At 46.1% G+C, this 26321-nt stretch overlaps 1 protein-coding gene across 1 annotated transcript in view; it reads left to right on the top strand.

The window, feature by feature from the left end:
• The window catches only part of DOCK2 (dedicator of cytokinesis 2), a 459258-nt gene that overhangs the window by 403400 nt on the left and 29537 nt on the right, over positions 1–26321 (top strand). The window contains exons 35-41 of the mRNA XM_065905443.1: positions 5887–6043; positions 8437–8477; positions 12575–12665; positions 13303–13422; positions 18184–18273; positions 20058–20162; positions 23222–23363. Of these exons, the coding sequence (XP_065761515.1) occupies positions 5887–6043; positions 8437–8477; positions 12575–12665; positions 13303–13422; positions 18184–18273; positions 20058–20162; positions 23222–23363 (746 nt within the window). The remainder of the gene's footprint in view (positions 1–5886; positions 6044–8436; positions 8478–12574; positions 12666–13302; positions 13423–18183; positions 18274–20057; positions 20163–23221; positions 23364–26321) is intronic.

Below are 26321 nucleotides of genomic sequence, written 5' to 3'. Positions count from 1 at the left end.
AGCAGATATGAAATGATACCCATTGTCATTTCAGTTAGCATTTCCTACATGGCTAATGATGTTGAGCATCTTTTCATGTGCACATTGACCATTTGCATGCTGTTGGAGGATTTTCGTCTTGGTTCCACCACTCAGCAGCCACACAACTTTGGACCAGTCATGTCACAGCTTTGGCTTCAGTGTGCCCCATCTGTAAAATGGGGATAATAAGCCTCCTGTGGTTATACTGAAGAATGGACACAGAAGGTAGAAGCTGAATAAACACTGTTTGATCCGCTTCCTAACTCCCAGTGTCTATCTCTGACACAATGAGAAGTGAGGGCTTCTCCCAAGGTGTAGGAATATGGCTCACACATCCCAAGTTCCCTCCTATTTGTAGATTCCCTGATTTGTTTGACTCTCTGATATGTAGTCAATCTTGAACTCTTTCCCCAATCCTCTTAGGAAGCTTTTAATTCAACAACAAAAGCACACTGAAGGTCTTATTCTGACCCTCGCCATGACCCTCCCTCCCCGGCCCAGCAGGCAGAGCCCAGTGGACGAGTTGAGTCCCAGGCAGCACCACCCAAGCTGGCCGTGCCGTCTCCTGTCACCATGCACAGCCCTCATTAAACAACCTGGAAAGCAAAGGCCACTCAGCTGGAGGAGAGACCCTTCCTCTGCTCCCCGCTGGGTATTGAGACTGATTGTCCAGGGAGGAGGTGACATTTTGCCTGTGTTAATATTTTTCTTAAAGCTCAAGAAAGGAAAATCTAAATATTGACCAGAAGTGAAACCAGGGATGGTGCTGGCAATTTCCATTCATATAAGCGGATAGGGCCCTGCAGCCAGTCTTCAGATGATCAGCAGGATTTTCAAATCCTTCCTGAGTGATTATTTATAAAAGGAGTCCTTGGAGGTCAAGGAAATTAAAAACAGCTCATTATTTTTCTCCTGAAAGAGAGGTGTGAATGATTTTTCAAAGTTAATCAAGCCCAACCCACAGTATCAGCACCCCATCAGAACACCTAGGGACCAAGTCCCTGCTCCTTCCTTTTGACTTTCTGAGCCTCAGTTTCCTTAGCTGCAAATCGGGGATAAAAATACCATCCAAGCCTTAGAGCTTTTATTGAGAATGAACAGGACACATCATGAAAAGTACTTATTAGAGTTTGTGATACCTTGTAGGTTGTCTGGAAATAGTAGTTATTATTATCCTTAATCTAGGGGATGCATGTGTGTGCTCAGTCACTCTGTCGTGTCTGACGCTTAGTGACCCCATCGACTGTAGCCACCCAAGCGCCTCTGTCCTTGGGATTCTTCAGGCAAGAGTACTGGGGTGGGTTGCCATTTCCTTCTCCAGGGGATCTTCCTGACCCAGGGATTGAATCTGTGTCTCCTACACTGGCAGGCAGTTTCTTTACAACTGAGCCACCTGGGAAGCCCAATCAGGTGGAGACTGATATAATGATTTGAAGCTACGAGCCTATGTGTCATTTCTCTTCCAGTTGCTCCCATCATTCAGGGCCTCCACTAATACATAGGACCCACTCTGAGCAGACACAGTTAGGCGGGCCCACAACCTGGTAACTTTTATGAATAGAACATGGCTTCCCCTCTGGTAGCAGTTGAAACCCTGAATCAGGGCACCAGTGTTAGGGTATGCAGTGGTGCTAAATTTCAGCATTCCCAGGCTCTTGTGCAGTGCACAGCCTTACACAGGACCTTGCCCCTCCCCCTCCTTGGAGCTGTCTTTGGAGCCCAATCCCATTTGTCCACATCTGTCTTAAAGTGAGAGTCCCACGTTAAATGGAATAACAAGACACTTTTACCCTCCTGTATTCCATCTGCCTGGGAATATTTCTAGAAGGGGCAAGGGGGCCAGAAGCCGGAAGGGGACAGAAAAGGTGTGTTTGGGGCCTAGATCTCAAACCAGTTCAGCTGAGAGAGGACCTGTCATAAGAAGCATACGGTACATAGTCTTTGAAGGAATAGATGAGAGTCTAGTCCAGCACCGACAAAGGGTGTGGGCCTGGGCTCCTCCCTCTGAAGACCTTCCAGACTGAATGCAAACCATCCTGGGGGGAGCGTGAGCCCCCTCCATCCCCACCAAGGCAGGAGCACAGATGCCGGGTGCTCAGTGTCCTGCCACCCCTCCTTCCACCAACTGAAGGATTACTGCATCACTTTGAGAGTCTTGCAGCTGTTTTTCCTTCTCACTTACACTCCACTGTTTGACTCAAAGGAAAATGTGTGACCTTGGCAGGATCGAGATTAGAACCTAGCCTCATGGGGGCCTCGAACCTAGCCTACAAATTGAGGGTGATAATGATGCCTATTTCAAGGAGATTATATGAGCATTGAACAAGATAATCAATAAAGCCAGCTTAGCTGGTTATGGTTAGTTTTTATTTCTATATCTGCTTTCACTGCTAGACCCTGAACTCCTGGAGGTCAGTGAATTTCTGTTTCTGAGATCTCCAAATCCCTAGTTCCCAGAAGAATTCATGTTGAACACACAGATGGCTAGATGGATGGTGATGGATGATGGATGGATGAGTGATTTCAAACCAACCTGCCCATCCATCTCATCAACCCTAGACCATATGAGCAGTCTTCTTACCTTATGGCTGAAAAATAGAGTCAGAAACCCAAGACTTTGTATTTTCTGAACCCTTGCTTCTCAAAGAACCAGCAGTATAGCATCATCTGGGAGCTTGTTAAAATGCAGAAGCTCAGGCCCTAACCCAAATCTGATGAATCAGAATCATGAACGCAGTGCCCAGGTGACCCCCATGCATATTTAAGTCTGCAAAACAGCAGAGAAAAACCAATGGTTCTTAATATTGGCCGCACATTAGAATCACCTAGACAAAAGAAGTAAAATGCTGCTTACTGACTGACTCCCTTCTCCAGAGATACAAAGACATCAACCTGGGGTGAACCGTGAGTTTTGTGGAAGCTCCCTTGTGACTCTACCGTGAGCCAGGACAGACAGCCACTGATCTGGCTGGGGTCACACCCTCAGATGTCTTCTACCGGGGTGCAGTGAGAAATCATACTCCAAACACTGGGACAAAATGTCAATGCACTGTCATTAAGATTGAAAACAAGGCTTGAAGTGACCATCCCAGAAGGAGTGCGGCACAGCTGTGACTGAGGCAGACAGGGCTACATCACAGAGCAATTTGCATCTCTCCTTGAGAGCAGGGAACAGGTGCTTTTCCTACAGCGAAGATGGATTTGTCTGATCGCAGCCACAGTTTGAGATGTCATCTCCTTGCAGTCTGGTTTGGCTTCTGGGCAAAATGACCCTCCAGAGTCCTTGCCTTCCTTACTTTCCCCCTCTTAGGAGCTCTTGGGACCTAAACTGCTGCGGGCAGAGTAGGCAGAAACAGATGTAGCCTGAGAAGTGCTTGTCTACTCAAGATGCCTGAGAACATACCAGTGTTTCTCTGCAAGAAATACTGAAGTGATTGTCTTGATTCCCAAGGTCACCGCTACTAGCAGAGTGATACTGGGAAGGACATTTAACCTCTCTGAGCCTTGATTACCTCATCTTCAAAATAAGAGGAGTCATTTTTACTTATCAGAATGGCCGTTATTATTTCTTAAGAAAAGGTGATTGGACAGTGTCTGGCTCAGTGGTAAAGAATTAACCTGCTAATGGAGGAGACAAAGTAGACGTGGGTTCAGTCCCTGGGCTGGGAAAATCCCTGGAGGAGGAAATAACACCCCACTCTAGAATTCTATCCTGGAAAACCCTGTGCACAGGGGCGCCTGGAAGGCTACAGTCATGGAGTTGCAGAGTCAGACACAACTGAGCAACTGAGCACGTACGCATGGTGCAGAATAAGTGGTTAAGAAGTAATAATTGAGCAAAATTTTAATCCATCGGTCTCTCTTTACCTAGGCTGCTTAAGAGCAGGCATAATTCTTTATATTTTTAGGTATATTTATATCTTTCTCCCAACCCCCACTCTAGCATATTGCCTAGCACTAATAGTTACTTTAGGAATGTCACCACTTTATTTTTTGTTATTAAGATTTAGAGTATTAATATTACAACAAATGTAATGTTTTCAAATAACATAGGACCATTTAAACTGAAAAGTGAACAATGTCTTCTATTCCTCCACCTAGACCCTTTGTCTGAAGCAATGTGCATTTAGAGTTTGGTGTTTATCCCTCCTGATGGTCACATTTATAAACACACAAAGACACGTAAAGTAGACACATGCTTCCACTCACATACAGCATTTGGTGCGTGAGGGCAGTTGCTGGGGCTAGACTATTGTTACTAATATTTACCAACAGTGTGACCCTGGACAAGTTAGGTGACCTCTTTGTGTGTTAATTTCCCCATCAGCAAATATTTCATAAGATTGTGATGGTAGATTAAATGAGTTAAAATTTGTAAGATGTTTAGAATAATGCCTAGGACATGGTAGGTTCTTTGTAAGATGGTTAAATAAGAAAACAAATGTTCTGAGATTCAATTTTCTCAACTATATATTTTATAGAGATTTTTGTGTCAAAACATTGATCTCTGATACTTTCTAATGGCTTCATAGAATCATATTTTGTGAATACACTTTAATTGGACATTTAGAATGGTTCCAACTATTTTACTATTAGATACAAATTCTGTATGGAGAAGGAAACGGCAACCCACTCCAGTATTCTTGCCTGGAAAATCCAATGGATGGAGGAGCCTGGCAGGCTACAGTCCATGGGGTTGCAAAGAGTCGGACATGACTGAGCGACTTCACTGCACTTCACTAAGTATTATAAATATACCCTTACCTACTTATGGGATTATTTCTGTAAAATAGATTCCCCAAATAGAATTATTGGATCAAAAGATATGTATTTTTACAATTTTTACAGATACTGTGAAAATTGCTACCCCAGAAAGTTGTACTGATTCACTCCCAATATGGGTCTATAAAAGTAACTATTTCCCCATACCATTGCCCACACTAGAATTTTATTTTTATTTTTTCTCATTTTGTCAGTGGGAGAAATTTTTAAATACTTTCTACACTATATGGTCAATGTGCCCGTGAGGTCACTTCAATTGTGTCCACCTCTTTGCGACCCAGTGGACTGTAACCTGCCAGGCTTCTCTGTCCACGGGATTCTCCAGGCAAGAATACCCAAATGGGATGCCATGCCCTTCTCCAGGGGATCTTCTCAACCCAGGGTTCCAACCGTGTCTGTTATGGCTGAACCTGTGGCAGGTTCTTTACCACTAGCACCACCTGGGAAGCCCCAAGTTCAGTTCGGTTGCTCAGTTGAGTCTGACTCCGCGACCCCATAGACTACAGCACACCAGGCTTCCCTGTCCATCACCAACTCCTGGAGCTTACTCAGACTCATGTCCATCGAGTGGGTGATGCCTTCCAACCATCTCGTCATCTGTCGGCCCCTTCTCCTCCTGCACTCAATCTTTCCCAGCATCAGGGTCTTTTCAAATGAGTCAGTTCTTCGCATCAGGTGGCCAAAGTATTGGAGTTTAAGCTTCAGCATCAGTCCTTCCAATGAATATTCAGGACTGATTTCCTTTAGGATTGAATGGTTGGATATCTTTGCAGTCCAAGGGACTCTCAAGAGTCTTCAACACCACAGTTCAAAAGCATCAGTTCTTCGGCGCTCAGCTTTCTTTATAGTCCAACTCTCACATCCATACATGACTACTGGAAAATCCATAGCTTTGACTAGATGAGAAGCCCCAAATCAGTGTATAAATAAGGACTGAATAAAGGAAGAAAAGGACCTAGTGAACCAAGGGAACTTGGATTCACAGATTTGTTTGGCTTTTACTCCACCCACCCAGCCCCGCCCCACCCCCAGCGTGCCTTCTCCCCTGCCCTTGAGCTCACGATCCTCCTGTCTGTGCGGCAGCCTGATGGAGTGTGCTGCGGAGCACCCGACCATCTCCAAGTCGGTGGAGAACTTTGTGAACCTGGTCAAAGGCCTCCTGGAGAAGCTGCTGGATTACCGGGGCGTCATGACGGATGAGAGCAAAGACAACCGCATGAGCTGCACTGTGAACCTGCTGGTATGTGGGCTTCCCCTTGTCCAGTCAGAGCAGTCATGGGGGCCAGTCTGACTTTGGGTTCTGCTGCTGCTCTGGATGGGGAAGCCACGCTCAGGGCTTTAGAAATCAGCAAAACAGGAGAGTGAGCCCCTCTCTTGACATCTGCCAGCTCTGTGACTTGAAGTCAATCGTTGTTGTGTTCCTGTGCCTCAGTCTATCATCTCTATGAAATGGGAATGAGTGTAGTCAGCTCTCCCCGGCTTTTTCTACCCCCATGGACGGGGTTTGGTACGCACTGACTGAACAACCACAGACAGAAAGCACCACGGGGAAAAATCCACAAGTTCCAAGAAGTGAACTTAAATTTACTGAATGCTAGCCACTGTTTACATGGCATTTACATTGGATTTACAACTGTTTACATAGCATTTACATTGTTTTAGTAAATAGAAGTAATCTAGAGATGATTCCAAGTATATGGATGTGTGTAGGTTATATGCAAATACTGTTAGTGTACCATTTTATGTAAGAGACTTGAGCATCCTTGTATTTTGGTGTCTGGTAGTCCGGGCACCGTTACTCTGAAGATATCAAGGGATGGCAGTATCTCCTTTGGCACATAAGGCAGTGCAGAAAAAGAAAGCGGCAGTGTAAAGAGGTTAAGAGTATGAGCTTTGCAGTCACACAGCCTATTCTCACCCTCTCTCGGATAATTAATAGAATACCCAAGGAAATTTTCTGAAGGTTCAGCTTGCTTATCTGTTACATGGTGAAAATAAGAGTACCTAATTCATAGGTTATACAGTCCTGTGGGGGTGGCCTAGTCACTCAGCTGTGTCTGACTCTTTGCAACCCCATGGACTGTAACCCGCCAGACTTCCCTGTCCCTGGCATTTTCCAGGCAGGAGTACAGTTCTGACCCATGGTTAAATGCTCACTGTGTGTTTGTTTCCTTATCTTATGGAATGAAGCACTACTCGTAACTAGGATTTATAGAAAAGTACTGTGGGACAGGCCAACTAGAGCAGTTACTTCCAAACCCAGACTCTTCGCCCCTGTACCACACGACCTGCCACAGGCCAGCTCCCAGTCTCCCTTTCAAATGTCCTGTGATGTGGTTATGAGACAGCTCGTAGCAGCAACAGTGCTTCATACTCACCAGGTCAACCCACCCTAAAGGGATTAAAATGAATAAGATTGGCCAAAGGACCACGTGGCATCTAGTCCATCAATCCCCCCGACACCTCCAGTGCTCCAGAAATAGAAATTGTGTGCCCAGAGTTCTGCTGTGTGTCCTCCGTTTACCCTAAGTGGACCCTTTAAACACCCTAGATATTGCCATTGACTTTCTGATATGCTAAGGGGAGTTAAGATTCCTGATTACAGCAGAAAGGAGCTCATTGCTGACAAGGCCACACGGCCCGCTTTACATAAACGGCACAAAGGAGGGGTTTTCTAGGAGTTTAGCAGTTTCTTGTCACTGGAGAGGTAGACGTTGGCTGAAGAAACTGGCCTTCCACTGACAGAATCTGACCTGGGGGGAAGTTGGGAAAGGTAGGTCTATACGTGTTTAAGCCTAGCATAGAATTTAAGCAGATCTTGTTGATTTTGGAGTGTGGCTTAAACACAATAGGAAGAACAGGATGGGGTGGGCGTGTCTGGAGGTCTAGTGGGACTCTGCCAGCCACTGTGCCTTGGAACACACCATCTCACCCTCTGAGAGTCTTAGGTACACATGGGTGCATTGAATTAAAACCTGGATTTTCTCCAAGTGTGGCTCATGTGTGAGATCATAACCTCCTGACTCAAAATCTGTAAGGACTTGTTTTAAAATGTATGTGATTCCAGAACAAACACTGGTCTACGTGAGCCTTGAGATGGAATAGGTATTGCCAAGTTTAAATGTTTTTGACTGTGGAATCTCAACATAACTCTTGATAGTTCTGCACTGTCAAAAGTTATGATCTGTTATCATCACTGGGATCTATTGTGATTATATTACTGTTACTCTGACTATTGCTATTATTCTGATTCCAACTCAAGTTCTCCTCAGTGCGGAATCTGAGCTTTTAAAGATCAAGCTGGGCTGCCTTTCATAGTAGACCCTGTCAAAGTAAACTTCCTCAGTCTCCTCAAAAGCCTATCTCTCAATGCAGCAAGTAGCTGGATTGCACCTCCTGATGTGACGGCTGGGATACTTCCTCTGTCCCTTTATAGTCTAAGGATCAGGGGAGTGACTTTAAAGTCAGAATAAGCAGTTTGGTGCATTCAGGAAAGTAAATTTCTTGCTTTCATCTCATCTTTACTATCCCAGATAGTAAATAGCAGTTTTCTCTCATCTGCATCACAATGCCCTCCACCCTTGCTGTTCTGCAAAGAAAAACACTCATCACTGTTTTTCCTCCCTTATCTAGAATTTCTACAAAGATAATAATCGGGAAGAGATGTATATAAGGTAAGATTTTTGTTTTCTAAAACCCAAACCTGCTGTGTCACTCTTCTGCTAGATATCCATCCATGGCTCCCCACTGCCTTCAGCAGAATTTAAGCACATTTTGTTGACACTCAGACCCTCTGTGTTCTGATTCCTATCCATCTTTGTGGATTCAACTCTTTGCATGCTCCTACGGTCAGCCCCCCAGATCCACCTGGAGTTCTCTGACCTGCTGTGCTGTTTTGCTGTGAATTGTGCAGATGAATTGCACTTGTATTTGTTACAAGACTGGCATGTGAAGCCCTAGTCTAGAGTTTGGAAGGCAAATACTTAGATCATTGGCCAGTCCAACTTCAAAGGGAAAAAATTACCAAGATGTATGATGGTAGCTTCTTTGTAGGCATTTAAAAGACACTTATTTGAAAAATCACATGAAGGATTTTAGGGGGACATTCACCTGAAGCAAAGAACTCCCTTGTCAGTGCTTCTTAGAATCTCATTTTTTTCCTTCAAAGTTTTCTTTTTTTTTTCAAAGTTTTTTTTTAATTACTTTACTCATACAAAAATAATGCATAGTTATTACCCCTAAAATCCTCATAAAATATGGAGAGGCAAAACAAAACTCTTTTTAAATAACCATAATCTCTACATATTCCCAGACCATTTAATATTTATATACAGATCAAATTCTGTGCATGCCTATTTTTTTTAAAAAATGAGATCATATTGCTCATAATTTATTCTTTGCTTGACAAGAATTCTATGTCAACAGATGTACTTCAACATAATTTTTAATGAAACTATAAAATTCTCATTCCAGAATATACCATAATTTATATAGCCAATCCTATGTTGTTGAACACTTATGTTGTTTCCAATTTTTTTTATCATAAATATCACAATGGCAAAATTCTTGGACATATATCTTTATGCATCTCCTTGTGAGACAAAGACCTGCGACGTGGAACTGACTGTAAGATTAACGCCAAGGCCCTTTCAAGGTTTTTGACACATTCTGTTGAACACCAGAGACTCCATGTTCAAACTCACTCTGCTATTACTGCAAATATTTTTAGGTACTTCAGCATTATTCCAGAAATAGGAACTATCATTTGGAAAAAAGATAATTCCATGGATTGTCCTGAGCTTGGATAGTATTTATAACATCAATAGACGTGACTCAGTGTAGAAGCACAGTGCTTTGGGTCCAAAGGACCTGGGGCTTTACTTGTTATCCTCTGCCACCTTGGAAAAATCACTCCATGTGTTTGGGCTAGGGTTATCCATGTAGAATTTTTCCATTCTGTTCTGAGGATTAAATGAGATGCTACAGGTAAAGTGCCTGGCACTTGGTTCCCTCCCCAATCTCTTTTCGTTTCTTCCCATTTTAGAAACACAGATGGAGAATCCCAGATTTCCATAAGCTTTATAGATGTGAATCCTATAGTAATCTAGGAAAACCATATTTGCCTAAACCAGACATTATAAATAAGATATAGTCTGAAAATCTGTCCTGTTTGGCAGGCATAGTATTTAAAAACATTTTTAATTGGTTGCCAAATTTTAAAAATCTAGAGATGTTACATAAAAGTCAAAATTTCCCTCTTCTGAAAAACTTGACAGGTATGGCAACACAGGGCCCACACATCCTGACGCCCACCGCCTAGGTAGGTGGTAGCATTGTGGACGGGACAGGCGTGATCTGGCCACAGCGTCCCACGGCCTCCATTCCCCAGCAGACTTCGTCCCCTCCACCTCACTCAAGCTGCCCGTCTGCCATCTGTTTGCATTTGGATCCCCCCCCGCCAACTCAGGCCCATCAGGGTGTCTTGTAGTGCGCTCTGTGGTTGATCACTGAACCCTTGAGTTGACAAAGGATAGGGAGTATCTCAGTCAGTTAAGGAGTTGAAAGCAGCAGAGAAGCTCTCCCTCGGACCAGTTTCCTCAAGTTTTTTGGACCCAGTCATCAGGGGTCAGCGACCATGCACAAGCAGGTAGAGACAGGATAGGGTGTGACTGTGTACACAGGGGTTTCTGAAAGCTGCCCACAGCTCCACATTCCTTACGTGCAGGCTGCATGCACTGCACGTTCACGATAGCTTGCTGATCAGCAGAAAGTTAGGTGGGGAAGAGTGATTGTAAAGGCAGAAACAGCTGGTGTCAAAACCTGCTTCTACCTATTTCTAGCTCTATCTACTTTAATGTCTGTCTCAGTTTTCTTATCTAAAGAAAAATTGTTGAGAGGATGAATTGATGCTATATATAAAGCACCCATTAGTGGAATGGATGGATGTACAATCTCTCTGGAATGCCCCCCCACCCCCGCCATTTGTCCTCTTATCCTTAGATCCCAACCCAGGTGTCATACTCGGGAAAACTTTCCAGAAGCCCCACCTAGATGACACCTGCTCTCATAGTAACCGTAGACCTCTCCTTCCAACATTGGTCACAATTGTATCTTTGCAATTACCTCTTTGGTTATTTAGTCAATGCCTGTCTCTCTTCCTAAATTACAATGCTAACCTCTGAGAATGAATGGGGTCTGCTTTTGCCACCATTTATCTCTCATGCCTGGCACAGCCTGTGTGCTCAGTTCAACTTTGCTGATGGAATAAATAAATGAGCAAAAGGTCACTAGCTCATTAGTATCAGAAACCACTAGTTGCCTTTTCTCCCCTTCAGAATCTTTGGCAGTCCCCACCCTGAGTTCAGGCAGCCTCTGTTTGGTCCACTGGCCGTGCTTTATGTAGCCAAGGACATTAAACCCTAGCTCCTCCTCGGGTGACATTCTGTGCAGAAGATTTTCTTATAACAGGAAGTCTAATCCTGAGCACTGAGACCTGATTTGAGCGCAGATGCTTGAGAAAGCCTTTGTTCCCTGTAGTTAGATAGCCAAGGCAGAATTTTGGCACCATTATAGACAGTGCGTTTCCTCTCAGAGGAAAGATCAAGGGCATCGCGTCACAGCATCTTCCCTTCACCAAATTACTAAGAGTCGGACTTAAAAAATACTCCTGATGACATGCAAGTCACCAAAGCAGAGGCTTTTTGGCTCTGGATTCTGTTTCCAACAGTGGCAGGAGAGAATGTTTTGTAGAAGAACCTGATGCACAATGATAATAGATAATAGCTGTCACTGCTCAATGCTGGCTACGGGCTAATCACTTCCAGTGGATACTGGCATTTATTAGTAGCAATGCTGGCTGTCATTCACAGAGCCTTTCCTACAGGGTGTGTTTGGCCCTTTATAGGCCCAGAAACTCTGTAGGTAGGTTCTGCGAGCACTACCGTTTTACACATGAGCAAACTAAGGCACAGAGAAGTTGATTCACTTAATACACATTATGTATCAAATAATTGATTGACGCTCCCTTCCTGTGATCCTGTCCTGTTCTTAACATCTTTCAGCCCTAGTCATCCTAGGGTTCAGAACTAGATCATCACATTGCAGAAGGGTAGGAGATGGGAATGTCATTACAGTTGAATTGTAGATTCTTTCTGCTGACAGCTCCATGCCTCCACCTGAATGTCTAATCTCTAACCCCTTTCTTTACTTATCAGAAATTTCACTTCCTTTACACCTTGAGAGCATTGAAGAGAGGGTAGAAGTTCCCCTTTACAGTGCTATGACTTGCCCATGCCCTTGGAGTTGTACAATGATTAGAGTATAGTCTCTGAAGGCGGTTAAACTAGGATCATATTCCAGTTCATTCATCAGCACATGATCTCCAACAAGCCATTTACTTCTTCCTTGATTTCCCTTACTTGTCATATTGCATTGGCCAGAGTCTTCAGTATGAAGTTGAATATTGGCTGGAATGATACCTAACTTCTCCAGGCCAGAGCTTTCTTATCTGTAAATGAAAATTCTCAGTGGACCCACTTTATGAGATTGTCAGGCAGCTTACATGATCTGAGGCACTGAAATACTTGGCATGGTCCTGTCAGACCCTCAATGTCCCACAACTTCTAGGCGCTATCACTGTCACTCATGCAGGGGACTGAAGGTCAGGGACTCCCTTGTGGATCCAAGAGGTATCCAGCTGCTCTCTCTGGCCTGGCCCTACCACCTGCATTCTTATTACTGCATCTGGTGATCTAACGTATTTCCCAAACAGGTACCTGTACAAACTCCGTGACCTTCACCTGGACTGTGACAACTACACAGAGGCTGCCTATACACTCCTTCTCCACACCTGGCTTCTCAAGGTACTGCCCTCCCCGTGAAGAGGATTCATGCTGAAATTCCCATGGAGCCCTCACAGCAAATTGAAAAGTTTAAAAAAAAGAAAAGAAAAATTAGCCAAATAAATTTTGTTTTGCCCTGTGTCCCCAGACTTTAAACCTGGCAGGTTACTTTTCTGCACTGCTCTATCTGGTCACATAAGGTTTCAAGTGACCTTTGCATTTAGCAGCAACAACAACCCCCTGAGATGTATCCTGAAGTTTTACATAACATTCAAACTGTTTTATGTAACATCCAAGCATCAACTATAAATCATTAGCATGCCCTGTGAGCTGTTTTTCTTCTCTTGAAAGTGCTGCTGGAGCAGGACAAAGTCTCAAGGATTTCCTTTGGGTTTTGAAGAGCTGGGGCCATGTCTTGCAGGAATTCAGAGGAAAATCCTACAGTCCATACACAGGAACCAACAGAATGTCCAGAGAGTCGATAAGTGTGACTCCGCAGAAATGGAGAGGTGCTTCCTGTGGAAACTGCAGGCCAAGAACATCTCTCTGATTGACAGGGCAGCGAGGACTCAGGCAGGGGTGTCTGCAGTGCCTCCTCCCACTCCTCAGCAGTAGGGGAGACACCTGCCCCGGGTGACTGTATGTCCTCTCTCTGCAGTGGTCAGATGAGCAGTGTGCATCGCAGGTCATGCAGACAGGCCAGCAGCACCCGCAGACCCACCGGCAGCTGAAGGAGACACTCTATGATATCATCATAGGCTACTTTGACAAAGGAAAGGTAATTGGTCACTGCCCTTCCTCTCTCCGTGGGAACCCTAGCTACTGGGAAGGACTGTTCTCTCCCATACTCTACATGTAACCCATCTGCAGGTCTGGTCAGCTCTCCTGCCCAACCCTAAGTCTGATCATTTCTCTCCATCCCCATTCCTACTACATGTGTTCAAGGCACCAGCATTGCTCACCTGGACACATTGAGTCCTATGCAATAGCCCTGTATCCTCTATTACCCTGCAACAGGTCGTCCTTCATATAGAAAACGGTGATCATAGAACATACTTATCCCACAGAATATACCCCATTGTCCTGCTCGGAAATGAGGCCGCGTATGAGCTGTCCTCCGACTACCTCTCCCGTGTCAGCTCTGCCAGGCTCCCTCTTGCTCACAAATTCTGTGCCAAGCTGTTCTCCACCTCAGGGCCTATGCACTTGCTTTTCCCAACGTAGGACATTTCTCTTCCATATCTTACCATGGCCAGTTCCTTCTCACAGCTCAGGGTTTTGCCCAAGCAAAGAATGTCATGTCCTGAAGGAGGCCTTCCCAGGCCATACACAGCAGTACCCCTGCTGTGAGTCATACTCATTTCTTCTTCAAAGCACTTACCACTGTCAGACATCACCTCGATCACTTTGTTTTCACTTGTTCATTGTCTGGCTCTCCACTTTAGAAGACCAAGAGCAAAGATATTTGTCTTGTCCACTGCCAAGTGCCTAGTAGGTAGCCCAGACCCTAACGTATGGGACCCAAAAGATATATGTTGAATAAATGAATTAATTGAATGTATGAATGACATCATAGTGTCATCATTGATCTCTAAACAGCAAGAACAGGGTGATTTGTCATGTTTTGTCTGGAGATTGGCCAAACCAGTTACTGTCCACCCTCCAGCCTCCACCTGGCCCTTCAGGAAGCACCAGCTCAAATGCTGTAGGAGACATAGTAGGTGGCTAAGAGCTCAGGGTCTGGGTTTCAAGCCTCATTCCTTTACTGCCTACAATCCCCATGGCTTTTCAGAGATTCCAATTCCCCATCCATAATAGTGAGATATTGATAGTACCTACTTTCTAGCTGCATTGTGAAAATTAGGTGAGAAAATGATGTAAAGCACTTAGCATAAGACCTGGTGCTGCTACTGCTAAGTCACTTCAGTCGTGTCCGACTCTGTGCGACCCCATCCCTGGGATTCTCCAGGCAAGAACACTGGAGTGGGTTGCTGTTTCCTTCTCCAATGCAGAAAAGTGAAAAGTGAAAGTGAAGTCGCTCAGTCATGTCTGACTCTTCGCAACCCCATGGACTGCAGCCCACCAGGCTCCTCCATCCATGGGATTTTCCAGGCAAGAGTACTGGAGTGGGGTGCCATTGCCTTCTCTATAAGACCTGGTATATACTACTAACTTGTTCAGTTTTTTTAATTATTTATTTTTTAAGGGCTTCTCTGGTGGTTCAAATGGTGAAGAATCCACCTGCAATGCAAGGGACCCAGGTTTGATCCCTGGGTCGGTAAACTCCCCTGGAGAAGAGAATGGCTAAGCACTCCAGTGTTCTTGCCTGGAGAATCCCATGAACAGAGGAGCCTGGTGGGCTTCGGTCCGTGGGGTCACAAAGAGGCGGACACGACTGAGCATGAGCACATTTATTTAGTTGTCTGTGCCCGGTCTTGGTAGCAGCATGCAGGGTTTTGTTTTTAATTGTGACGTGTGGACTCTTAGTTGCAGTGTGCAGACTCAGTTCTCTGCCCTTGAGGCACCGTCTGACTGCCTGCTTCCTCTCACAAGCTTTCCCCGAGTCCTCCAGCTTACCTACAGCCATGCCTCTCCTCTGAATGGCCAGGCCTCTTACAGTTCATCGGGCCCAATTTAACACTTACTTTTGACCTGTTCTGTCACCGCAGTTCATTGCATCTGTCTTAGTGTGATCTCCCCACCTTCCCTGAAAAAATGAAATGAGGTAATGTCTGTGGAAGGGTTTATAAATTCCCAGGCGTTGAGCGGTTGGAGAAGACTGTGTTTGTAATTTATGGTCCTAAGCCTCTTGAGGGCAGAGACTCGGCCCTCTCTGGAGCCTCCTGTCCTGCTGGACGTCGAGTCTGAGCTCACTCTTGGTTTATCGGCTGATTAAGTCCATCAGAGTGGAAAAACCCTGAGAGGACCTGTCAGGCCTTGTCCTCTGCCAGTATCCGACTCAGCCAACCCTTTGCTGAGCAGAGAGGAAAAAGGCGTAAGCCCGGGTACTAAGGGGCGTGTTACTAGTCGGCAAAGCCCACATACGGGTCATCATCTTTTTTTTTTTTTTTTGCACATAACCCCTTGGTGGTGTGCGATAATGGGGAGGAGGAGGGCGGGAACAAGGTGCCGCTAAAGCGCTTCAGGGGCAGAGAGGAGGGTGCGGATGGGGATAGCTCCCTCTATGTGCCTCTGCTGTGGGGGCTTCTAGAGTGAAGCCCAGACTCTTCAGCATCCCTTTGACTTCCTCTCCCCATACCTCCCGTCATGGAGACTTTTTGATCTAGACACACGGAATGACTTTCTACTCCTTAAGTCCTCTTGTCATTACCTGATGGACTCCTCCACATTCCTCAAACCCAACTAGTACATCTGTTTATGTGTATGCTTTACCCACTTCTATTTCATGAAAGCAGAGACTGTCTTGTCCATTTTTATCACTGTCCCATCCCTGTGTACCATGCCCAGCAGCCAGCAGGTACTCAGTAACCAGTGTAAGAGACTCAGGGATCAGTGACCGGCAGAGGTCCTAGTGACCACACAGGCAGACCTGAAGGACATTCCAGGCATTCAACTCCCTGCCTGTCTCTCTTCTTAGCCCCTCACTGATCCCTTAACACATAGGGAGATTATTTCTGGCATAGGATGGTGGAAAGTTGGCAAAGACCTCCACTTGAGTCAAACAGCCCCTTGGTCCAGTCCCGGGGCTTTAACCGCATCTTCTCGTTCAGGCTAAGGAGAAAGAACCAGCCCATACTCATCTGTGGACTTGATTCCTCCTGGCACGTAAAACATTTTTATGCTGCTCACTAAGCTGTCCATGGGTTTACAGCCGTGGCTCCTCCACTCAGCACTTGCTTTTATTTATTTTTATGCTTGGATGCAGAGAGAGCACTTCTGCGACAAAGCACACACTGCATTTTGGCAACCTCCCCTCTCTCCTCCCCCTCCTCCCCCAACTTCTCCATTTAGGTGTATCTTCCATTTGAAACCAGATTTAAAATGTAATGGGTGTCCCTTGAGATTGCAAGATCTCCAGCTCACCCAGCACCTCCCTCTGCCTCTCTGTAGAGGTTCCTGACCCCTTTGATCTAGGATGGAAGGATGATCTATTGGTTTCAATTAAAATGGAACAGATGGAAATGACCCCCTCTGTCCAGAGGTTTTTTTCAGAATTTTTTTAAAGACGCAAAAGACCTGTTTAAAAAAAGTTTCCATCACTCTTTTAAATACTCTAGTACCTCCTCCACCTCCACGCCGCCCATTGCTCACTCACCCTAAATAATGTAGTTAAGAAGTGATGGTATAAAGGTTTATTTATGCAAGATGAGTAAATTCTAGACATCTCTGTACAACATTGGGCCTATAGTTAACAATTCTGTGTTATGCATTTAAAAACCTGTTAAGTGGGTAGATCTCAGGTTAAGTGTTCTTACCACATTTGTCTTTAAAAGTGAGAGAAAGAGAAGGGTGGAAGGGAGGGAGGGAGGAAAGTTGGCCAAAGGGAAAAAGAAAGTGATGGGATTGGCAGAGTGAAAAGATCCCAGTAGCAAACATCAAGAGAACTGAATCTGGCTCCAGCTCTATCCTCAGAAATTCGCTGCTTGCTTATTTTCTTTGTGAACCATTTTTCTCTGGGAAATCTCTGGTGGCTCAGATAGTAAAGATCCACCTGCAATGTAGGAGGCCCAGCTCTGATCCCCGGATCAGGAAGGATCCCCTGGAGAAGGGAATGGCTATCCAATCTAGTATTCTTGCCTGGAGAATCCCACAGACAGAGGAGTGTGCTGGGCTGTGGTTCATGGGGTTGCAAAGAGTTGGTCGTGATTGGGGGACTAGCACGTTCCCTTTCTAAGGGAGGGGTTTGTTTTTTAACTGGAGGAGAGTTTCTGTGCAGTGTTTACAGCGCTGTGCTGGTTTCTGCTGCACAACAGCGTGAACCCGTCGTGCACACACTATGTATACCCTGCCTCCCGAGTCCCCTTCCCTCCTGCCATCGCACCCCTCTCGGTCATCACAGAGCCCTGGGCCGGGCCCCTGTACAGTGTAGCAGCTGCCTACTGGCTCCCTAGTTTACGCACGGTAGTATACATGTTTGTCAATGCTCCTTCCTCAGTTTGGCCCGCCAAAGCTTAGCATAAGGTCAAGGGTCATTCTCAAGTGCACTTCCTGGCCCTGCTTTAGGCTAGGGCTTTGACCTGGGGTGGATGCTCTGCCGGTCTGAACCTCTGTTTCTCACCTGGAAAATGCAGGTGCTGCTAGTCACCTCTCAGAGGGGTTGCGAAGATCCAGAGAGCATGTAAATAAAGCACTTAGCCTAGTGTGTGGGTGTTCCATTATTTATCAGGAAACCAGGGTGAGAAGCAGAGGATAGGCCTGCTTCTTGGGATGCATTTGGTTCCCTGGGTGTGGGGCCGGGGCTGGGGCCAGGCTACTGTGGCTCAGTCCCAGGTGTGGAGCTGCCCCAGTGCCTTCCTCAGCAACGGCTCTGCAAGCTTGGAGGCCCCTCTAACCTTTGTCTCCGTGACCTTCCTTGTAGATGTGGGAAGAGGCCATCAGTCTGTGCAAGGAGTTGGCAGAGCAGTATGAGATGGAAATCTTTGACTATGAGCTGCTGAGCCAGAACTTGGTAAGGAGTCTCCAGGGGGAGCCGACTGCCCTGGAGGTTGGGTGCTTGGGGCCTTGGCTGGGCAGAGAGGCTGGGGAGAGGGGGAGCCAAGGCAGGAGGCCATGCGGGGTTAGGATACCGGGAAAAGAACTAAAGTTGGGCTGAGCTGAGCCAAACTGTGCTGAGCATCTCCTTCCCAGATGGGAATATTTCCAAAGGGAGGTCTCCTGGGAAAGCTCATCAGGCACAGTTTCTCGTATGGAGCGCTAAGTACCTGCCCGGTGCTGGGGCTGCTGCCGCTGGTGCACACCCGATAAGCACTGTGCCGCATTTGCTGTGAAATTCGCACAAATCACTAAACCAATTATATAAAAAAGCAAATTCGTGCTTTCTGATTAACAGATAAATCACATTAAAGTGCTCCCCATCTGGCCATTCCCATTAGCTCCTAAAAGCTCGTGATTTGGCGGGGAAAGTGGGAAGTAGGGGGAAGCAGAGGCCCAGGCTGGTGGGGAGGTGGCCTGGGGGGCTGCTCTCCCCACACGGATGTCCTGGTGGCCTGAGACCCAGAACTCCAGGGCCCCATCTGAGCGCATTTCGAGATGTTAGTCAGTCCACCTCTTTCTAGGGAACTGCGAAATGAGAGTCAGAGTGCTAGAAAAGGATTGATAGCTTGTTCTGGTGGGGGGATGGGTATGGAATATAGTGTTCTCAGGCATGATGTCAACACGCACACCACTTGCACCAAGAGTCTGCCTGAGTCTGCCCACATAGATGTCTGCAGCTATGGAGGTACACACACTTTCTAATGTATGCAGTACACATGCATACATACACACACACACGCCTATAGAGCCTGAAATAGGAAATGGCGACCCACTCGAATATTGTTGCCCGGAGAATGCCATGGACAGAGGAACATGGCGGGCTACAATCCATGGGATTCCCACAATCCATGGGAATCGCAGAAGAGCTGGTCACAACTTAGCCACTAAAACAAACAAATAATCTGTATAACAACTACATATTTCCTGTGTTAAGGACTAGACCATCACCACCACCACCCATGCACATCCATGCTTGCACACACACCCAGTATACATTCACACATCCACTAATGGACGTGTACAGCTGTGCGCCAAGCCCACATCATGCAGATTCACATCCAGGGCCACACACATTTATCTTCCATGTTGTGTTCAGTGTGAAATGCTGTCATCTGTGAGCTGCACCATTCTATTTTACGTGCCCCGTCATGATTTCTCTCCAGTTAATAGTGATTGGAAGATGCCATTAGGTGTAAAGTAAAACACAAACTCTTTTCAAAGATGTTAAAATATAAAAGCGCACACCTCTTGGAACTGGTGAAGTACGTTGGGTGTGCATACACAGGAAGAGATCCATATCCAGAAACACTTCCCCATCTATAGACTGCCCCAGACACACTCCCGGTGGGAGCAGAGTCATGATGCTGGAGGGGCTCTGAACAGCCGGCAGGGCTCAGTTCCCTACTTACTGGATGCCCTGAGATACCATTTCTTTATTGGCAAAGCAGAGATACACTTCCTTGGGATTGTTATGAGGGTGATGCAAGTATGCGTGTTACTGTAGGTAGGACGATTAACAGGGTATCTGGTATATTGTAAACATATCACTATCATGATGACAGACAGTTCCGTGAATATGCAAATATGTGCACTTGGCACAATTGTTCTGGTGTCATGATCACGTCTTAACCCCTCAGAGCTGAATGTGCCTTTAATACACATCTGTGTTGTTACAAGCTATGACTTCTCTTCTTTCAGATCCAGCAGGCAAAATTCTATGAAAACATCATGAAAATCCTCAGACCGAAGCCAGACTACTTTGCTGTTGGGTACTACGGCCAGGGTTTCCCCTCGTTCCTCCGGGTAAGTCTATGGGTGATGCGGACACAGGCCAGGGTCCCGGGGCCCTGGCCTCTCGTCTCTCCCTGTTCTTTGAGGCTCTGCTTGAGCTCAGGTCCTAACCCTCAGATCCCTAGCCCTAACCCTCCGGTGTCCACGTGCTGTCCCCTTCTCCTGCATTTCCTCAGTCCCCCTCCATTAACAGCTCCTTAGCCATGTGCTGTGTTTCCCTACATACATGGCAGCCTTGGCTGTCCAGTGAGGCAGTGAGCACTCCATCCCAGGGACGAGGTGCTTGGAGAGGCCGGAGGAGCTCTGCTACCCAGCGAGAACTGTATTGCACAAGTTCTCAGACCTTTTGGTCTCAGGGCCATTTTGCCTCTTAAAAATATGATCAAGGTCCCCAGAGAACTTCTGTATTTGTAGACTTTATCTATCTAGCATTTATGACACCCAAAATTAAAACTGAGACAGTTTTAAAATGCAGTTGTCCCCTGGTACTCACCAGGAATTGGTTTTAAGACCCTGTGCAGAGAATAACACCTGAGGATCCTCAAGTCTTTTATATAAAATGGTGTAGTGTTTGCATACAATCTCCTAAATGGTTCAAATCACCTCTAGATTACTTATAATACTAAGTACAATGTAAATGCTTTGTAAATAGTTGATAGAATGCAGCATACTCAAGTTTTGCTTTTTGGAAGTTTCTAGATTTTTTTTCAAATATTTTTGAATCACGATTGGTTGAATCCATGGAATAAGATCCTGAGGATAAGAAAGGTTAATTATTTAGTACTAGTTATGGAGGGTTCATCGAAAAAGCAAAAGAGTTCCAGAAAAACATCTGTTTCTGCTTTATTGACTATGCCAAAGCCTTTGACTGTGTGGATCACAATAAACTGTGGAAACTCCTGAAAGAGATGGGAATACCAGACCACCTGACCTGCCTCTTGAGAAACCTGTATGCAGGTCAGGAAGCAACAGTTAGAACTGGACATGGAACAACACACTGGTTCCAAATAAGAAAAGGAGTATTTCAAGGCTGTATATTGTCACCCTGCTTATTTAACTTATATGCAGAGTACATCATGAGAAACGCTGGAGGAAGCACAAGCTGGAATCAAGATTCCCGGGAGAAATGTCAATAACCTCATATAAGCAGATGACACCACCCTTATGGCAGAAAGTAAAGAACTAAAGAGCCTCTTGATGAAAGTGAAAGAGGAGAGTGAAAAAGTTGGCTTAAAGCTCAACATTCAGAAAACTAAGATCATGGCATCCGGTCCCATCGCTTCATGGCAAATAGATGGGGAAACAGTGGAAAGAGTGTCAGACTATTTTTCTGGGCTCCAAAATCACTGCAAATGGTGATTGCAGCCATGAAATTAAAAGACGCTTGCTCCTTGGAAGTAAAGTTATGACCAACCTAGACAGCATATTAAAAAGCAGAGAAGTTACTTTGTCAACAAAGGTCAATCTAGTCAAGGCTATGGTTTTTCCAGTGGTCATGTATGGATGTGAGAGTTGGACTATAAAGAAAGCTGAGCACTGAAAAATTGATGCTTTTGAACTGTGGTTTTGGAGAAGACTCTTGAGAGTCCCTTGGACTGACTGCAAGGAGATCCAACCAGTCTATCCTAAGGGAGATCAGTTCTGAGTGTTCATTGGAAGGACTGATGTTGAAGCTGAAACTCCAATACTTTGGCCACCTGATATGAAGAGCTGACTCATTTGAAAAGACCCTGATGCTGGGAAAGATCGAGGGCAGGAAGAGAAGGGGATGACAGAGGATGAGATGGTTGGATGGCATCACCGACTCAATGGACATGGATTTGGGTGAACTCTGGGAGTTGGTGATGGACAGGGAGACCTGGCGTGCTGCGGTTAATGGAATCACAAAGAGTCGAACAAGACTGAGCAACTTGAACTGAACTGAACTGATGGAGGGTTAACAGAATTTGAAGGATAAACAACTTATTTAAAAATAACAAGAATAAACCCATCCTGACTTGACTTGAAGTTGCTTCAGTCATGTCCAGCTCTTTGCAACCCTATGGACTATAGTCCAGCAGGCTCCTGTCCATGGGATTTCCCAAACAAGAATACTGGAGTGGGTTGCCATTTCATTCTCCAGGGAATCTTTCCAACTCAGGAATCAAACCCAGGCATTGCAGGAGGATTCTTTACCAGCTGAGCCACAGGGAAGCCCAAGAAAACTGGAGTGGGCAGCCTATCCCTTCTCCAGTGGATCTTCCTGACCCAGGAATTGAACTGGGCTCTCCTGCATTGCAGGCAGATTCTTTACCAACTGAGCTATCAGGGAAGCCTGAAATGAGGATCCAGGTTTGGAAGCATTGATACAGGCATGGCTTTGGACAGAAGAGCTTAGAGACCATTAGAGGCAGCACAGTGGCACAGATAGGGTCTAGAACAGGGTTTCTCAACCTCAGCTATAGATATTTTAGACTAGATAATGCTCGGCTATGGGCCTATCCTGTGCATTGAAGCATTCTTGCCCACTAGGTCCCAGGAGTGCTCCTCCTTGGAGTTGTGACAATCAAAACTGTTTCCAGACATAACCAGCATCCCTTAAGAGGCAAATCACTGCCTATTTAAAAAGTATTGGTCTAGAAGAAGCTTACGTATCAGGGAAGGGTAAAGTGTGTTTCCATGGGGCCTGGTGATGAAGAACCCGCATGCTGGTCCCTTCCAGCCCACAGGTTCAGCCCATATGGTCCTTTAAAGGCAGGAGGGAAACTTTGTGGCCATGTTGATGGGAGAGTGGGTGTGAAAGTGGAGTGAGGAATTGCCCTGGAGGCTGCACATAGGATGGTTTGAAGAAAATGTTCTCAGCACCCATGATCTCTTCTCCCTTTAGAACCAATCCTTTTAAAAAAGTGGTGTGCCCAGCTAGAAGTGTGTGAGCTGAGGTTCCATCCTTTCCCTGGAGGGGAGACAGAGAGTAAAGAGATCTCTAGGCTGTCACCACAGCCCTGTGCTCCTGACCAGCCTCCCAGCTTGGCTTGAACTGTCTCCTCCAAGCCTGGGCCCTGGGATCTCTGACAGATGTCCTTTCTCTGCAGAACAAAGTGTTCATCTACCGAGGGAAGGAGTATGAGCGAAGAGAAGATTTCCAGATGCAGCTGATGAGCCAGTTCCCCAATGCGGAGAAGATGAACACAACCTCTGCGCCTGGGGATGATGTGAAGAACGCCCCAGGCCAGTGTATCCTTAACAAATCCCCCTGCCAAGGGCTGGGCATGGGCAGCCCTGCCAGGAATTCAATCCACAGAGCCAGAGCCCTTTCCTAGAGCTGGGAACTGCTGCCAGAATCACTGCAGTGGTGCCAATTTCAGTGTCCACTGCGGGATCCAAAAAGAACCCATCTCAGGAAACTGTAAATGTTGTGTTCATTGATAAATTCACTCACTCACTCATTCCTTCTTTCTTTGTGATGATTACCATCAAGCTCTGACTCTTCCAAGCATTTCCTTGTACAGGGAACCAGAAATTACACTCACAAAGTGGTCCTACCTTCAGGGAGCTTCCAGTCTAGCAAGTGAAAGACATTTACAGCATCATTAAATAGGTATTTGTAAAAATGTGATCAATGCTATAAGAAAGCCCTGCTGGTTACCATGACTGGGAGGGAAGGGAAGTCTTCTTTGAGGAAGGTGATGTTGAAGGTGGGTGATGAGGTGGGAAAATGTCCTAGACAGAGGGAAGGAGCATCGTGTGCAAAGGTCCTGAGGTTCCAAGAACTGAAATGGTGCCACATTGCCTTATAGCAAAATCAGAACTCCTGAACAAGCCTGCAAGGCTCCCCTTCCTCTGGCCCCTGCCTGTGTCTCCCACGTCACTGCCCCCGACTTTTCTTTCCCTTTCTCATGCTTCTCTGCCCCACAGATCTTGTTTCTGCTCCTTATAAACATGCCCAGCTTGTTCTTGCCTCTGCGCCTATGTGTTTTCTCTTCTCTTTGCTTGGAATGCCTTTCCCTCAGCTCCTTTGTCACCCATCAAATCCTAACTCAGGGACACCTCCCAGAAGAGGCCTTCCTTGGTCACCGTATTGGAAGTCTTCAGTACTCTGCTATCTCAACCCCTGTTTGTCTTTGTTTAGCAAACTGATCTCAATCTGTCATTATCTTTTGTGATTTCAAGTGTAAAACTACTTCATACATCGCAGTGTACATATGTCAACTGAATACCATGGAGAGAAAAAAAACAAGAAAGTGCGATCTGTTCATAGGGCGTATGCTGTATACGTGTGTGCTCAGAGGTATCCAACTCTCTGTGACCCCAAAGACTGTAGCCTACCAGGTTCCTCTGTCCATAGAATTTTCCAGGTAAGAATACTAGTGTGGGTTGCCATTTCCTCCTCCAAAAGATCTTCCCAGCCCAGGGACTGAACCTGTGTCTCTTGCATCTCCCTGCACTGGCAGGCAGATTCTTTACCACTGTGCTACCTGGGAAGTTCAGGATATATATCTAGTTAACATTAAAAATACATTCCAGTGTACAGTAGGTGCAGACAAATGCTGTTTGATTCCACTTATACGAGGTACCTAGAATAGTCAAATTCATAGAGTCAAAAAGTATATTGGTAGATGCCGGGGCCAGGGACTGGGGTTTGGGGAGGGGCGATGGGGACTTGGGCTTCCCCAGTGGCCCAGTGGTAAAGAATCCACCTGCAATGCAGGAACCACAGGAGATGTGGGTTCAGTCTCTGGGTTGGGGAGATCCCCTGGAGGGGGCATGGCAACCCACTATAGTATTCTTGCCTGGAGAATCCCATGGACAGAGGAGCCTGGTAGGTTGCAGTCCACCCTCTGGTAGGGTCACAGAGAGTCAGAGATGACTGACGTGACTTAACACGCACACACGCGTGCACAGTGGGGACTTAGTGTTTAATGAGGGCGGAGTTTCCGTTTAGGAAGGTGGAAAGTTCGGGAGGTGGGTGATGGTGAGAGCCACGCAGCAGTGTGAATGCGCTTAGTGCCCCTGAGCTGCGGAGTTAAACATGGGTAACATATCATGGCTTCATTATGTGACTTTTACCACAGTTGTTGCTCAGTTGCTCAGTCATGTCTGTCTCCGCGACCCCATGGACTGCGGCACTCCAGGCTTCCCTGTCCTTCACCAACTCCCAGAGCTTGCTCAAACTCATGTCCATTGAGTCAGTGGTGCCATCCAACCATCTCGCCCTCTGTCATTCCCTTCTCCTCCTGCCTTCAATCTTTCCCAGCATCAGGGTCTTTTCTACAATAAAAAGGATTAAAAAAAAAAAAGAAACTAGCACAGAAGCTCCAGGAAGGCAGAGACCCATGCTCTTGCTCACTGCAGTGATCCTCAAAGGCAGCTCTCAGAAAACACTTGCTGGTCAACAGAAAGAGAAAGAAAACAGGAGATAGGGGAAAGGAAGGGGAGCTAGAGAAAGGTGAGAGGGAGGGAGCGCGCTGTCTGGGGCACGCAGAAGGCCAAAGTGACAGGAGATGGTGCTGGTGCGGCTGGGGAGGTCTGGTGGGAGCAAGGCTCCAGTGCAGCAAAGCGTAATGTTCACCAGGTCAGGAGCTGATGCCGCAAGGGCTGCATGAACCTGGTCCAGCTCCTGTGTTGCGCCCCGTAGCCCAGATTAAGTTACAGCCTTTAAGATGGGGCTGACAGGTTGCACGGCTGGTCTGCTAAGTCTGCTGAACCTTAATGCAAACATTTTCCCCTTGGGTGATACATATTCATCTGTAACCTTTTCATTATGCTCGCCTGCCCTTCATGCCTGCTCTACCATGGTTATTTGCAGGAGGAAATGTAACCAGTGGCAAAGCTGACTGGTTACACATGTGAGTTTGGTTACAGGCGAGACATGGGATTAGTCTAAGGCCCTGCTATGTGGATGTCCTGGTATTGAACTATGTGGCCCTTTAACTCATGGTGGGAGGAGAAACTGTGTGTTACTGGGCTGTGTCATCATACGCAGGTCTTATTCAGCTCCAAGAGTCAGGCGGAGAGGGAAAGGGCTGACATTTGCTCAATGTCCTCTTCATGTCATGCATAAGACTGAAGGTCTTGTAACTAGATTTTTCTAATCCCCATATAGACTTCCCTGGTGATTCAGTGGTAAAAAAAATCTGTCCACAATGTAGGAGACTCATGTTTGATCCCTGGGTCTGGAATAGCCCCTGGAGA

Source organism: Muntiacus reevesi, chromosome 14, assembly GCF_963930625.1.
Source record: "Muntiacus reevesi chromosome 14, mMunRee1.1, whole genome shotgun sequence".
Taxonomy (NCBI): Eukaryota; Metazoa; Chordata; class Mammalia; order Artiodactyla; family Cervidae; genus Muntiacus; species Muntiacus reevesi.
This window is presented reverse-complemented; position numbering and strand designations above follow the sequence as displayed.